This window comes from Nyctereutes procyonoides, unplaced genomic scaffold (genome assembly GCF_905146905.1).
Source record: "Nyctereutes procyonoides isolate TBG_1078 unplaced genomic scaffold, NYPRO_anot_genome, whole genome shotgun sequence".
Lineage (NCBI taxonomy): Eukaryota > Metazoa > Chordata > Mammalia > Carnivora > Canidae > Nyctereutes > Nyctereutes procyonoides.
Window position 1 is genome coordinate 8,898,659 of NW_026575130.1, and position 14,087 is coordinate 8,912,745.

The 14,087-nt window shown below is 39.1% G+C and overlaps 1 protein-coding gene across 2 annotated transcripts in view; it reads left to right on the forward strand.

Annotated features, from left to right (window-relative positions):
* The first annotated feature begins 2,316 nt into the window (after positions 1 to 2,316).
* COL25A1 (collagen type XXV alpha 1 chain) overlaps positions 2,317 to 14,087 on the forward strand; it is a 440,527-nt gene continuing 428,756 nt past the window's right edge. For both annotated transcript variants that reach the window (XM_055342488.1, XM_055342489.1), the window contains exons 1-2: positions 2,317 to 2,613; positions 3,782 to 3,851. In XM_055342488.1, coding sequence (XP_055198463.1) covers positions 2,317 to 2,613; positions 3,782 to 3,851 — 367 coding nt within the window. The remainder of the gene's footprint in view (positions 2,614 to 3,781; positions 3,852 to 14,087) is intronic.

A 14,087-nucleotide genomic window follows, 5' to 3' on the forward strand; every position in this document is an offset into this window, starting at 1 on the left:
AATGTGACTTGAAAATTGTTTCCTTATATGTAAAATGGAGCCAACGATTCCTTACTGGCATCACAGGGTTATGAGACGATGTATTGTCAAAAATTTTGTAAAGTGTTAACACCAGTGGTTCTCAAGCTCGAGTTTGCATCAAAATCATTAGGAGGACTCCTTACAACACAGATCTGTGTTTCTGAATCATTAATAGTAGTTTCTGATTCAGTAGGTATCAGTTGATTCTGTCTCAGTTGATGTCGCCAATCTGGGACCGCCCTTTAAAACAATTGTCTAATGCAACTGCAAGGAATTTTGCTTTTGATTTTATAGCACAATTCACTGTTTTCCTCCGATGTTGTGTCTATTTTATCTCCTACTCTTTTTTCATCCCTGTCTTCTCCAAAAACAAATGTTGAAACATCTTTACCCTGCTTCTTACCTAGCAATATTTTTTGCGTTTGTGAAAGACAGCTTAGTGCAGTATTTCCTTGATTGTTTCCATTAATGAGCATCGACCTGACACTAGCTTAATTAAGAAGGATAAGAAAAATAGTGATAATTTTTTCGTGGGAAGGAGGAGATAAGAAGGGACTTTTTGGAATAAGAGGTACGATTTTTCTTTTTCGAAGTCAATTAGATGTAAAATGCTATTTATTACCTACTTTCCAAAATCCTATTAGAGAACTTGTAATTTGACCCAGAAGGAGGAGAGTCAGGTAAAAGGAAAAATTGACCTCATTCTTCAGTACTTTCCTAAATCCTGAGAAATGTGTGTACCTCCCCGCTGCCTTTTTCAATCCCACAAAACGGGGAATCAGGAAAACGCATTAGCACCCTAGTGCAGACTAGGAACACCGAGAGGGGAGGAGGAGACTCAGCCCCGTTCAAGAGAGAAGGAAACTGGGGGGAAGGGAGAGAAACTTCCCCCCAGTCGGAGGCTCTGCAGCGCGGCCGTGGGAGAGGAGGGAAGTGGGGACATTTACCTCAGGCGTCAGTCAGACACTTCGCCTCGGGGCATGTGGGAAAGTGAACGAGGAGGGGGGGGAAGGTCACGGTAGCTCCCGCCGCAGCTTTGGAGTGAAGACCTGGAGAGCCAGAGCTTCCTCTGCTTCACTTCTTCCCTCCCGGAGGCCATTTCTCCATATTTAACAGGGATAAAGAGGGGTCGTCGGGCCGAGACTGGATAAGGCAGAGCAGCCGCCTTCCTCACAGCCGACCCCGCTTCGGCCCCCGGCCCAGGCGGGAGACGCGGCCCTAGGGGACGCTGAAGTTACTCCGCGGAGGGGGAGGGGTCGCCAGGCTCCCCTCCAATCACGGTGGCCGCTTCCGCTATTTGCATATATTATGCTAATGTAGACCTCCCGCTCAGCTCAGCTCCCCTCTCGAGCTCTCCGCCCCCTCGGAGGGTCCCCGGCGGAGCCCGCGGGCAGGGCGAAGGTGAATACATTATGCTAATGAGGCGGCTTCCGCCGGGGCTCTGGGAAGGGGGCGCGGTGCCGCGGGAGCCCGGGGCTGGAGGCCCGAGGCCGGGCGCCGCCGGGAGGGGGTCGGGGGAGGGCCGTCGCGCTCGGAGCGCGCGCGCACTCACACGCGCTCACACACACACACACACACACACACGCACGCACGCACGAGCATCCCGGAGGGTATTTAAGGCTCGCACACGCGAGGCTGCGGAGATACTTGGGGCAGCCGCGACTTCGGCGTCGCCGCTCGAATTTGCTCCTTGGGTTACCTGGTTTTCCTCTCCTCTCCCCCTTCGCCGTCTCCTTTGCGCTGCGCTCTCGCGGTGTCTCTCAGCCTTTCTTGCCTGGAACTGAGTCTAGGAGGCAAACAGGTCGGCGTGCGGAAAAACACTGAATAGGCAGAAATAGGGCAAACGAACAGGCGCAACAGGTCGGGTGCTCGGCGGCGGGGGCGAGCGGCGGCCCCTCGCTGCTCCTGTCGCGCTGTCCCTTGGACCCGGGGCGCCTTTCTCGGGGACCCCTTCCGCGGTGTCCGTCCCCTGAGGGGCCAGGAGGGCCATCGGGGGGGTTTCACTCCGGTTTTTATCTTTTTTTTTTTTTTTTTTTTTTGCCACCAGTCCTCGGACTGAGGGTGCTTTTCACTCCCAGCCCGGGAGAGAGAAGAAAGCGGAGAGAGGATGGTCCACGTCTGCTGGTCTCGGCGCTGAGAGCCGAGCCCCATCTCCGCGCCCGGCTCGGTCGCCGCCAACTAGTTGTGCAGCCACCCAGACTGAACTTTGGAGGAATCGTCCTTTTCCCTTCCTTTCAAGATTCTTGGAAGTGGCTGAGAGTGGCAGGCGAAGCCGAGGCAGCTGATCCCTCCACGATGCTGGTGAAGAAGCATGCAGGGAAGGGTGGAGGTCGGGAGCCAGGCTCCGAGAACCCGAGACCCGCCGGGCAGCCTTGTGCCTGGCCCGTGCCCCCGTGCACCGCCCTGGCGGCCCTTCTGTCAGTGGTGGCCGTGATGTCTTGTCTGTACCTGGGGGTGAAAACCAACCACCTCCAGGCGAGGATCGCTGCTCTCGAATCCGCAAAAGGGGACACCTCCATCCATCTGCTTCCCGATTGCCTGGATCAGCTCAAAGCAATGGTGCAAGAGAAAGTGGAGCGACTTCTGGCTCAGGTGTGAAAGGCTGGGGTATTTTTGCACGTGGATAATATCTTGCACAGGCGTGATTCTGTGTACACGACCAGCCTTTACCCTTCCCATATGCATACTTGGTGTGGCTGTGTGTGCATACGCTAGGTGACCATCTATCTCTGCTCCCTGTAGCATATATATGTATATGCACGTCCTTTGATATCACCCTGTCTCTATCATCTATCCTCACTCTTAGTGTTTGCATGCTTTATATATATATATATATATATATATATATATATATATATATAGAGAGAGAGAGAGAGAGAGAGAGAGAGAGAGAGGAGTGAAAGAGGGGGGAAGGGTGGCCAGAATGGCAGGGTGGCATTTTATCTCTTTTTTAGTTTCCTAGAGTGACATAAGAATCTTTCCCAATCTTGTGGAGAATATTCCTTGCAGAGATAACATCGGTTATGTCCTTCATATGTTATAAGAAGGTTAGATCTATAGGTACTATTAATGTACAAATGGTAATCACTCTTAAAAGTGAAATGACCCTATATATGATTTTAGATCGATCATTTCACACATCAAATGTTTTCATATTTTATGTTTAAAAAGAAAAAAACTGTAGCTGTAGCTTATTTTTTTTTTATTTTAATAAAGGATGCAGTGGTAAGGGTGTTTATGAATGCAGAGCCATTGCAGTTGAGAGTTGAAAGGAATCTAGGTTACATTTATCAAAACCAGGGGTGGCATTAGACTAGAGTTAGGGGGTTTTCTGGAGTTTGCTCTTCCAACAGAGAGGCTGTTTGGCAGTGGTTATGGCACAACATGATAAGCACTTGACCTTCATATATAAGATATTGGCTATTTTCAAACCCATAACTTACCTAAAGCTACAACATGTTAAAGCCAAGTTTTTGCATTGACTGCGTATGCTTGAGCTGAGGGAGAAAGAGAAGGGTGGTGGTAGTTGAAGAATGGAGGAAAATATTGTACAAGTCCAGTAGTCTTGATACCATGTCAGTAGTCATTTCTTTTTTTAGGGCTTGGGTACTGTTACCTTTTGACTAAAGTCCAAGTCCATATGTAAAGGTTAGTTATGCAGGCTATCAAATGCTAGTAAATCAAGCATATGGCCAGAGAGTTCCTAAAGAATCCATTTCTCTACCATGCAACTGATGATTATACCTCTTCTTTCCTACAGAAATCCTATGAACATATGGCTAAAATAAGAATTGCCAGAGAAGCACCTTCAGAGTGCAACTGCCCAGCAGGTAAAATGGAACTTCTTTAACAAGGTTTCCTCCATAGCAGAGCATTTTTAAAACAAAAGGCCTGTATCTGTCAAGTCTACCTGTAATAATAGTAAAGAAAGAATGCAGGCCCAACTTACTTTAATAAAATCAACATGTCTCAGTCAAAAGAATGGCAAATAAAGCCCCAAATATTATTTTAAGCAGCATACCAATGCCTGTTATGGGAAAGCAAAGGAGATAATCACCAAGGAAAATATAGGCAAGATGGCATACAAAGACAAAGTTCGTAGATGTACAGATTGAAAAATATTCTTCATTTTTATTCAGTTTTCATGTCTGTGGTGAAAAGGACTGCAGAACATGTTAGATTCTGAATTCCCTGGTGGCCAGTATTACATTAGTACAGATTTCCATTTGTTCCCTTTGACATAAGGTTATGTTAGTAAATTACCTTAACTTCCACACCTGCTTTTGTTCTTTTCTATCAAAAATGTTCTCTCTCCTATCCTATTGCTAATGATGAGGACTGAAAGGAAATTAGTTCTTTATCTTGAGCTTCTCATTACAGACTATTGCGTTCTTGATGACTTCTCAGAAAAAAACTGTTGTATCTTTTCATTTTTCTGTGTAGCATTAGGGAATTCTATTTTTTTTTAATAAATTAATTTTTATTGGTGTTCAATTTACCAACATACAGAATAACACCCAGTGCTCATCCCGTCAAGTGTCCCCCTCAGTGCCCGTCACCCATTCACCCCCACCCCCGCCCTCCTCCCCTTCCACCACCCCTAGTTCATTTCCCAGAGTTAGGAGTCTTTATGTGCTGTCTCCCTTTCTGAGATTTCCCACACATTTCTTCTCCCTTCTAGGGAATTCTATTAATGACAGCATATTAATAGAAGGATAGAGAAGAGAGACATCAATGAATAAAAACTCCTGTGTAACCATTAAATCTACATTCACAAATGTCTGAGTCTTGGTAGTCCATCAACTGTAGCTTTCTAGCAGTGAAAGAACCATTGGAATGTCTCCATTGGAAAACATCTAGTGGATTCAATTGACATATAAGCCATGAAAATCTTCCATGAGTCTTGAGATTTTTATTTCAGATAAATGTTGTTTATGAAAATGAGCATTTTCATTTTTTTCATCATCACTTATAGGAAAATGAGTCTGTTACATTTTCTTTAATGTTCAGGAACATGATACCTAAGATACTTATATATGGAAAGGCTAGGTCCTATATTTTTTCATATTCTGAGGTTTTTCGTTTCTTTTTTCTCCTGATAACTTATTTTGATACGGCTAAACCAGGCACCATGTTTAGAAGTTTCAAATGTCAACTCCTGCTTGTACATCATAAAAATTTTATTATTTATGTTCTGCTACATTGTTGACCATAATGGAGCTGTATATATACATATATTTAAGGAAGCCCTTTCAATTGAGGAGACATAAACATTAGATAACAAGAAAACAAAGACTTAATGTTTGACATTGTAGGTTTCATTCTCGGTCATTTTAAGTTGGGATAGACCTCAGAAGTCAGAAATTCAAGGAAGGCACTTTTCTAGTGCAGGAATTAACTTCTAATAACCTCATCAGTCTGTAGGGATTATTTAAATTCCCAAGACAGTTGGTACAGGACTTCATTGATTATACCACTTAGAGTCCAGAATTTTCTGTGTACAGTATTCTCGTTAGCTATGTGAAAAATAGCTAGTATTTAATTAATAGGATTCTTAGTGAACTTGGTGAAACCACTAAGTTGTTTTTTGTGGTTAAATCTGGTTCCTGGTGTTTGGTGTAAATTAGTTGTTGAGGTCTAATTTGTAATCTGGAGGAAAGCCATTACATTTAGAGTTTATATTGTCTTGAAATATTATTTCGAACCATTTCTTCTTTATGTATTAATTTAATAATAAGTGGTGGTTTTATCATAATAACACATAGATAAATGGTAAATGGTGATTTCCTTGGCTTTTTGTTGGCTCTCACAAATGGCTGCTTTACTTTCTTGCCACCACTAGAGCTCCACATTACATCAAATTTCACCAGGTTACTTGTAAGGTAAATATTTGAAGGTGCACATTCCAGTCAATATGCAGAATCAAATAGGTTTCTTTCTGATAAATCATTATTACAGATATGCTTTTTTTCTGCTTGTGGAATAATTAGATATCATCAAAATAAAGACCTTATGTTGAAAATAGAATCCTAGGGGAAAACCAGTTATTTTGAATTATGGTTAGTGATGTATTGTCTTAGGGAATGAATGGCCTGGCCAAACGGATTAGAAAGGAGATACAGAGCTTCCCACCTGGTTTGGCTTTTACCCTGGTTTGCAGTGACTAAGACTTGTCACCCAGACATCTGTTTGTAGGGCAGAGTGAGACAAGTCTGTGACCTCAGCTCAGTTCCTGTGGACAGATGCCCACCCCTTGAAGTTGACACTCTTGTTGACAGTCTCCGTCATAGAGCCAAGGACTGATAGCAAAGGACTAATGCTGTGTTGTTTGTGTTCACTTTAATTGCTTTTGTTAGAGCTTAGTGTCCGTGAGGCTTATCCAGGTAGGGTGCAAGGAAGTCATAGAATTTATAGATTTTTTTTTTTTTTTTTTTTTTTTACCACAAGAAGGAACTTTTGTGGGAGAGGGATGGGAGACTATAATTGAATAGTTTTTAATTGTAGGGGAAGCACTCTCATTTACTCTTCCCAATAACCTTTGGTAGTTAAGTATTAATAATATCATAATTACAGATGAAGAAACTGGACTCAGAGAAGGTGATTGACTTAGCATAGTAAAGGAGGGTCGGGTTCATGCCCATATCTGACAAAATCAAAAGCAGAAAGTATAATGAACAATAGAGAGTGTATGTAGATTTTGGAGCTGGGCAGAATTGGAATCCTAGGTCTACTACTAAATAACTGTAGGACCTTGGTCAAACTTCTCATGTTCCAAATTCCTCATCTGCAAAAAAAGTGGCTAACACTACCTTTCTCAGAGATTGATAATTTACCTAAAGTGTGACTTCTTAGTGGTTATTCACTAGATGATAGCAGTTATTATTCTTTATAATATATACTACTTAACTCTTATCTGGTCCATGGGGACACATGATATAGGTGGGGAAAAAAGCCCTGGAAATGTATATAGCTTGCCCAAAACCCAATGGCTGGTTAATGGCAGGTTTTGAACTAGAATACTATGCTTAATTAAGGAAATAGATCTGTAGAGAATTCATGCAGATAATCATTTAAGTCAGTATCTCTTAGTGCTACATCAATGGAGATTGGTTCTTTTCAGATATTTATATTAGTCTACTAAATTATTTTTATCAAATTTGAAGGAAAAGCTTTTGCCCTTGTAGGTAGACCATGATTGAAGTAGTTAAAATTTGTGCTTAGAAGAGTATGAAGATATGTCTTTATAGTTTTGATACCAAATGTTTTCTAAAAGAAGCACTTGAACTGACTCATTTTCACACTTATTTTTTAACAGCTTTATTGAAGTATAATTTATATTTACCCATTTTAAGTGTCTTAATTAAAATAATTCTTAAAATAAATTTATAGAATTGGGTAACCATTACTGTATTCTAATTTAAATCACCTTTGTTGACCCCTGAAAATTTACAGTTATTTTTTTCATATGCTGAGGAGAAGCTCTATTTTTTGAATATTTGCTTTAAAGAAACCCTAAAATAAAATTTAAAAAGCCATATAAAGTGGAGCTCTACTTAGGACAATATTTCATTTAGTAAAGCTGAACCATAGAAATTCAGCTGGCATCTGTGGCTTGGCTTCTTAAAACTTGACACTCATAGGAGAGAATAAATTGGCTGTTTGCTATGGCTATAGAATGTTGTTTTGGGTTTTGTTCTTGGAGCCCTACATAAAGTATGTATAAACCAGGCACATTTATAGCAGGGTTTCCATGTTCCAACTGGTAAAGAACACTGGGAGCCAGGCAGCCAACTAAAAGATGTTTAGATCAGAAATGTTTCTGTATCCTACTCATCAGTGGTGTGGTTTGGCCAGGGTATTAGATATAAGAACCTCTGTGTCATAATGGATGGAGAATGTGAATGGGCAGTAAAGAATCTAGTTATAATCCTGGCTTTGTCATTAACATGTTATATAATCTTGGGCAAGTTATTTCCAAGAATGACTTTTATAGACTATTTTCATAGCCCCAAAATAGGAGTGTTGGACTAGAATGGTTTTGTTTTTTTATTTTTTTATTTTATTTTTTTTACTAGAATGGTTTTGAAGTGCATTTGTTGCTTCTCTAGTTATAAAGAGCCTTCTGTGTGTCAAATGGGAGGCTAGATACTAGGAATATGCTGATAAACGAGACACACTTGGTGTCTGCCCCCATGGAGCTTACATTTCAATGAGGATGACAGACATTTGTTTTAAAATGACATGAATTTACAGTCATGACAAGTGCGACCAAGAAAAATAACTATGTGCTTTGGAGCACATGACCACAATTTCTTTCATGTTGTAAATACCAAGGACTTTTTTGTTCTATTCTTTTCTGGCGTGGGGTAGGCAGGTGGAGAAATTCAGCATAGGGGAAATCATGATATAAGAAAATCTCGCTCTTGATTACAAATAAAAGCTCTAGCAATGGATAAAAAGCTGCTTTGCGTTACCTCACCTGACTTTTGGCTTTCCAAGAATTTATGGTCAAATTAGATACCTAATTTGGCTATACTGATACGCAAATGAAACAAAAGAGTGACTTTAATATATAAAGTCTTGTGGTAGATAGGTGATTTATTCTACTACATTTTTTTTTTTTTCTGGAAACAGCAAGATTTGGGTTGAATAAGAGTCAAAACTTCCTGCCTGGTGGTACTGAACAGTGCCAATGGACCTGGCTCCTCTCCATTCACTGATAATGATGAAATGGAGCATGGCTAGTCATCTGTTTGGAAAGTTTATCTAGAGATAATAAAGAGATACTGTAGAACTTTGGAGGTCCCTATATACCCTGCAAGTCTATAAAAATGATTTTAAACAAAAATAAAAGAGTAAATGTAGACAAGGAAAAGTTCCTCTGATTTGTATGTGAGTGTGGTACAGCCTCCTGTGGCTGGCTTTGTGGCATCGTCTCAATTTTTGGTGGAAATAAAGGTTAACTATAGCTTGAAGGTTGTGCACCCCTTCCCACCATATGAGGAGACCTTTATATTGCTTCGTGAACATAAATTTACTTTATCATATGAAACTTGTATTTCCTACGAACATGGTTTTTCACTTATGCTGTACATTTTTCCTCACCAGCTGCACAGTGAATGGAAAGAGTGCAAGTAAGGGCATAATAATGTGTAGATTTTCAATTATGTAAGGTAAAGAATAGTCAGAAATGGTTTGCAGAAAGAAAGCAAATTAAAATGCTATACATGCTATTTAAATGAGAATAGCAGGCTTTCCTCTATTTTGGTAAAGCCAAACAATACAATATGACATCCAAGCACCTCAAAGCATTCATGTTAAGTGGTTTCAGTCCTAATGAGGACAACAGTTTGGGTGCAACACTTTTGGTTGCTTCAATAATGGCAGCTGGCAAAATGCCCTGTCACCCAAAGGACCAGGAACAAATTGCCTGTTGAAGCAGTGTTCTTGTTTTTAGCTTCTCTTCTGTTTTCTCTTGTCTAAAAGTTATTAAGAAGCTAGTTCTTGAAATCTTTTCTTTTACTTACCTGGCTAATTGTTTTTCAATGAGCTGGGAATTATTTAAGGAAAGGGCATACATTTTGCATTAGGAGTTAATTCTTTCTAGCTCATTTGATGAATGTGTGGAGAGAAGTAGCTTCACAGGGCCATACTAACCTTTTGCACTTCTGATTGGTTTCTAATGGCAAAATCAACTACATGCATTTAAAAAAACACCGTTTGAATGTCAAAATTAGGTCTAGAAAGAAAGAAGGAGGGCATCTTTTCATAGGCAAAATTAGGTAAATAGAGAGCTGGTGGGGAAACATGCCAGAATGAGGACTGTTTTATAATCTGGGAGGGCCATTTCCTGCTTCAGGGGGAACCTCACTAGACACTCATCAATCTTTGTTATCTTGAGAGGAAACCATCCAAAACCTATTATGAAAAAGTGTCTTTATTCCATCCTACCACTCTATAAACATTACTTGGTGATTTGATGGAGGTTGAGAATGTGAAAAACAATGCATGAGTTGGTCTGGGTTGTAGGCTGTTGTCCCGTAGGTGCTGGCTAAACACACATGTATCCCCACCCTCCCTGGTTTACCAATATGGGTGAAATTCCCTGTTGTGGTTTAATTAATCATAATAGTTAACACGTTCCCCCCCCCCCCCGCAATGTGTGTTAACAATGACTGTGGCATACCTGCATATTGAATTCTTAGATATGTACAGTTACTTCATTTGGGATGTGTTCAGCATTCTTGCAGTTAAAAAACATTTTAAATTGACTTTTAAAAAGGAGTAATGCAGAAGAGTGGGAAGCAGAAGTGGAATTGCTTACAAATTAAAATTGAGTACTTTTCACTGATATTGTATATTCTTTCAAAGGACTGTTCTGTAAGTCATCTAAATATAGGATTCCTTTAAGAAATGCCACAGATGGCAGGCATCTTCCCTTTTGACCACAGGGAGGAGGTACTGAGCTGAAAAATAGGACTGGCAGTTCCTTCCCAGTTAAATTCCTAGCTGATTTCTTGACTTCTGTTTGCAATGCAAAAGATTAATGGAGGAAGCAAATAATTTCTTCCACCTATATTTGAAGACTAGAATATCCTATGAGCTTTAAGATACTTAAAACAATCTAGTAAAATTCATATTTGTAATAGTCAAAAAGTTTGGTTATTTAGTAGATAATAGATAAATTCACATATATGAACTTGAGGCTAGTATTCCAACAGCTAGAATAAATGAACTAATATAGTTGAATTTACCAGGTGGTGATTTTGTGCTCATCTTTTGTAATTTCTCAGAATCAAGAATCATTTGGAATCACTATCATGATTTTGACATCATTTCATCTGTAGTGTCTATATCAACTTCAGTTACAATATGATAGTTGAAATGCATTCTTTATTTTTCTCATATTGTATTCCTTAGCCTGATTGTTTATTTACTCTGATTGCCAGGAATGCCAAAAATGGTGTCTGTTCATTTGGACATTAATAATTTAGATTTTAGAAACTCTAGGCTTCTGGGTTATATACACAATGTTTTTATTCTTATATTTGAAATGTGGTCAGCACATATTTAAGTACAATTTTCATATTTAGGCTAAGTGACTGAGTAAATCTAATTAATTGTAGCCAGCTCTAGTTTGCACATTATGGTAATATTGAGAGTCAGAATATGTCTAACTGGAAGTGGCCTGGTTGTGGCAGGGATAGAGTATTTTTTCTTTCTTTATCAAAGAGTTCACATGTAAGAGGAGTAAAAGGGGAGGAAGAAAAGCCACCTATATCCTGTAATCTCTTGGAATCAAATCGCTTTACCTTTATTTTTAGCAAGCCTGGTATTTTAGATTTCTTATTATAATGTAAAGGGAGTCAGAAGAATTCTCCATTACAGCTCTGTCTCCAGCATCCTGTTTTGCTTTTTGTAACAATGAATGGGAGAGAAAAATCTCTTAGGAGTCCCTCCTTCAGGTCTGTTACAGGGCCAGAATTGTGTTCTTATTTTTGATCCTTAAGATGCTAGAATGAAATATGCTTTGAAAATTGATACAGTTCTTTCCCAGCATTTCTGTATTTTAGGTCAGTCTGGCAGCTGTCAAAGGTAAGTTGTTTGTATAACCCTTCTAGGAATTATGAAACTCCAATTTGTGTCTCAGGGGCTCTAGCATCCAGCCGGCATTATTATAGGTACATGATATGATCATAAGGTAAAACATTTCCACAAAGCACACAAAAACCCAGCCTTTTGAATTTAAAGTCATGCTAGAAATGCTGGCAAACTCTAGGGCTAAGTGTACTTTGTAATACTAAAAATCGTTTTTTTACTGAAAGAATTAGGGCTCAAGGTCCAAGCAGATGAAGCTAGAATGGAAACAAACTTCTTAACTACATTTCTGAAGATGGTTCTCAATCTGGTTGGGGGGAGGGGTGGTCAGATGAATGAAGTAGGTCAAATATCAGGAGACTGTTGTGGGCAGATCCTGACCCTAACTGTTAAGTGGTCTCATGGTATAATTGTATTCTACTTCCTATGGGAAGGGGTAGGGAGTCCATATTTACCAATGTCATTTATGAGCTCCATGGTCAGGGTTCTGGTTTGTATCTGTGTATCTCTAGGGCTTATTGTAGAGTTCTCTACAGAAGATTCTAACTTGGTAAATGAAATCAGAAACAATGTTAGCTACATTGATTGACCTCAGAGATCTGAGGGGACCGAGGCCAATATCCCACATCCTCTTTCTTTCTGCTTCCCAGCTCCCTCCTCCATGGTATCCCCTGAGGTATTTCCAAAGAACCTTAGGACACTCTAGGATACTAATAGAAAATCACTGGAAGTCCAATAGATCTTAGCTCCCAGTCTGAGGATACCATATACTTTTTAACACAGAATTCGCCTCCAAAATTCTGTAATTAGAAACTTTACTAGGAATGATAGAGGCAAAATCATTTATTAAAAATTAGTAGCATCCAGAAATGATTCTTAATGTAATAGTGTTTCTTTCATGGATTGTAGCAGTCCAACAAAAGGGATGTAATAATGGTAGTCGCACTGGAAAGCTGGGGAGGTGCATTGTGTAACTGAGCATAATACTGTTCATTGGAAAATCAATATCCCATCTTGTCCTTTTTCTTAAAGTCACTTATTTTTTAAGCCTTCAGGTTTAGTATTATTCTTGTTGTTTATAAGTTTTCTGTGTTTTTTTTTCCAAATTTCTTTGTATTTTTACTTATTATAGATTACTTTTACTTAATTCTAGGTATTAATATGGGACCTTATCACCAAGTTATGGCAATCCATAGCCTTTTAAAAATGTATATATTTAAAGCAGTTGATTTTTTTTAAACTAATGGTTAATACTTAGTTTATAAAGTAGTATATAAAAAACAACTATCCCTCAAGTAGTATATTGGGAGAGTTGTTATTAAAGATGCATCTAAGATCTTCGAGACTTTTAAATTTGATTTGGTTTTTGTGTGTTAAACTGATAATGTTTATGTATTAAAATTGAGATTAACAGTACAACGGGAATATATGGATTGGATATTTATGTTTAAATAATAAGAGGGAAAAATTAGGCATGAACAACAATATTTTATCCAATAGTGAATGATATATACAGTACATTTCACAGAGAAAGTGTAAATCTGGCTACAGTCACATTGTAACAAGTACTGCAAAAGGCAATTTGAAAGGCAATACTCTACCTCCCATTGAAATGAGTGTCCAGTCATCAGTAATGCCATTTGCCGTTTAAGTAGCTAGTTGTGGACAGTAGTTTGGCCAAGTGCAACACCTTATTGGACAGATAATAGAATGAAATAGCAGCTATACAAATGATTGAGCTTTCGTGAGCAATTTATTTTCTCTTTAATACATATAGTCTTAACCTATGGACTTCCAGGAAGTCTTGGAAGAGAAAAATGACTTTTCTCTTTTTAACTGAACTTTAGTTACTTTGTCTTCTGAGAGAGGACAATTATCAGTAAAACAGTAAAGACAGGAAGGCTGACTGACCAGGTACTAAAGGCTAGAGAGATTGTATATGTCAACCAAAGCTATAGTAAGCTAGAAAAAAGAGGTTTAACTGAATAAACTCTATGCTCCACATTTACTTCCCAAGCCCTACAGTTATGCTGACAACTTCCCAGGAGCTTAAGAAGCAAGACTGACAGTGGTGGCTTAGTACTACTCTACATGTTATGCATCTGGAAGTGTTTAATAAAGGAAAAACACTAGCACTGGGAAAGTATATCCATAAAGAAACCAGGACTTTTATGTTCTTGTATATAGTTTCCTTCTGTGCAAAGTTATTTAATGCTCTAAACTTCAGCTTCTTCTGAGGATACTTCCCTGATATTGGCTTGGTTCTGTAATCAAGTTTTATGTGAGGAATACCATGAGTTGGTGGTAAAATTTATGTTACCATTTTTACAATATTAAAAAAGAAAATATTTTTATGTCAAAACCATCCTTGAATTGAGAAGTCTAAGGTATACTTCCTGTTTCTGTGTGTGAGCCTATAACACATTAGACTCAGAATGTGTTTTATTCTTTTAAGCCTTTCATGTGTT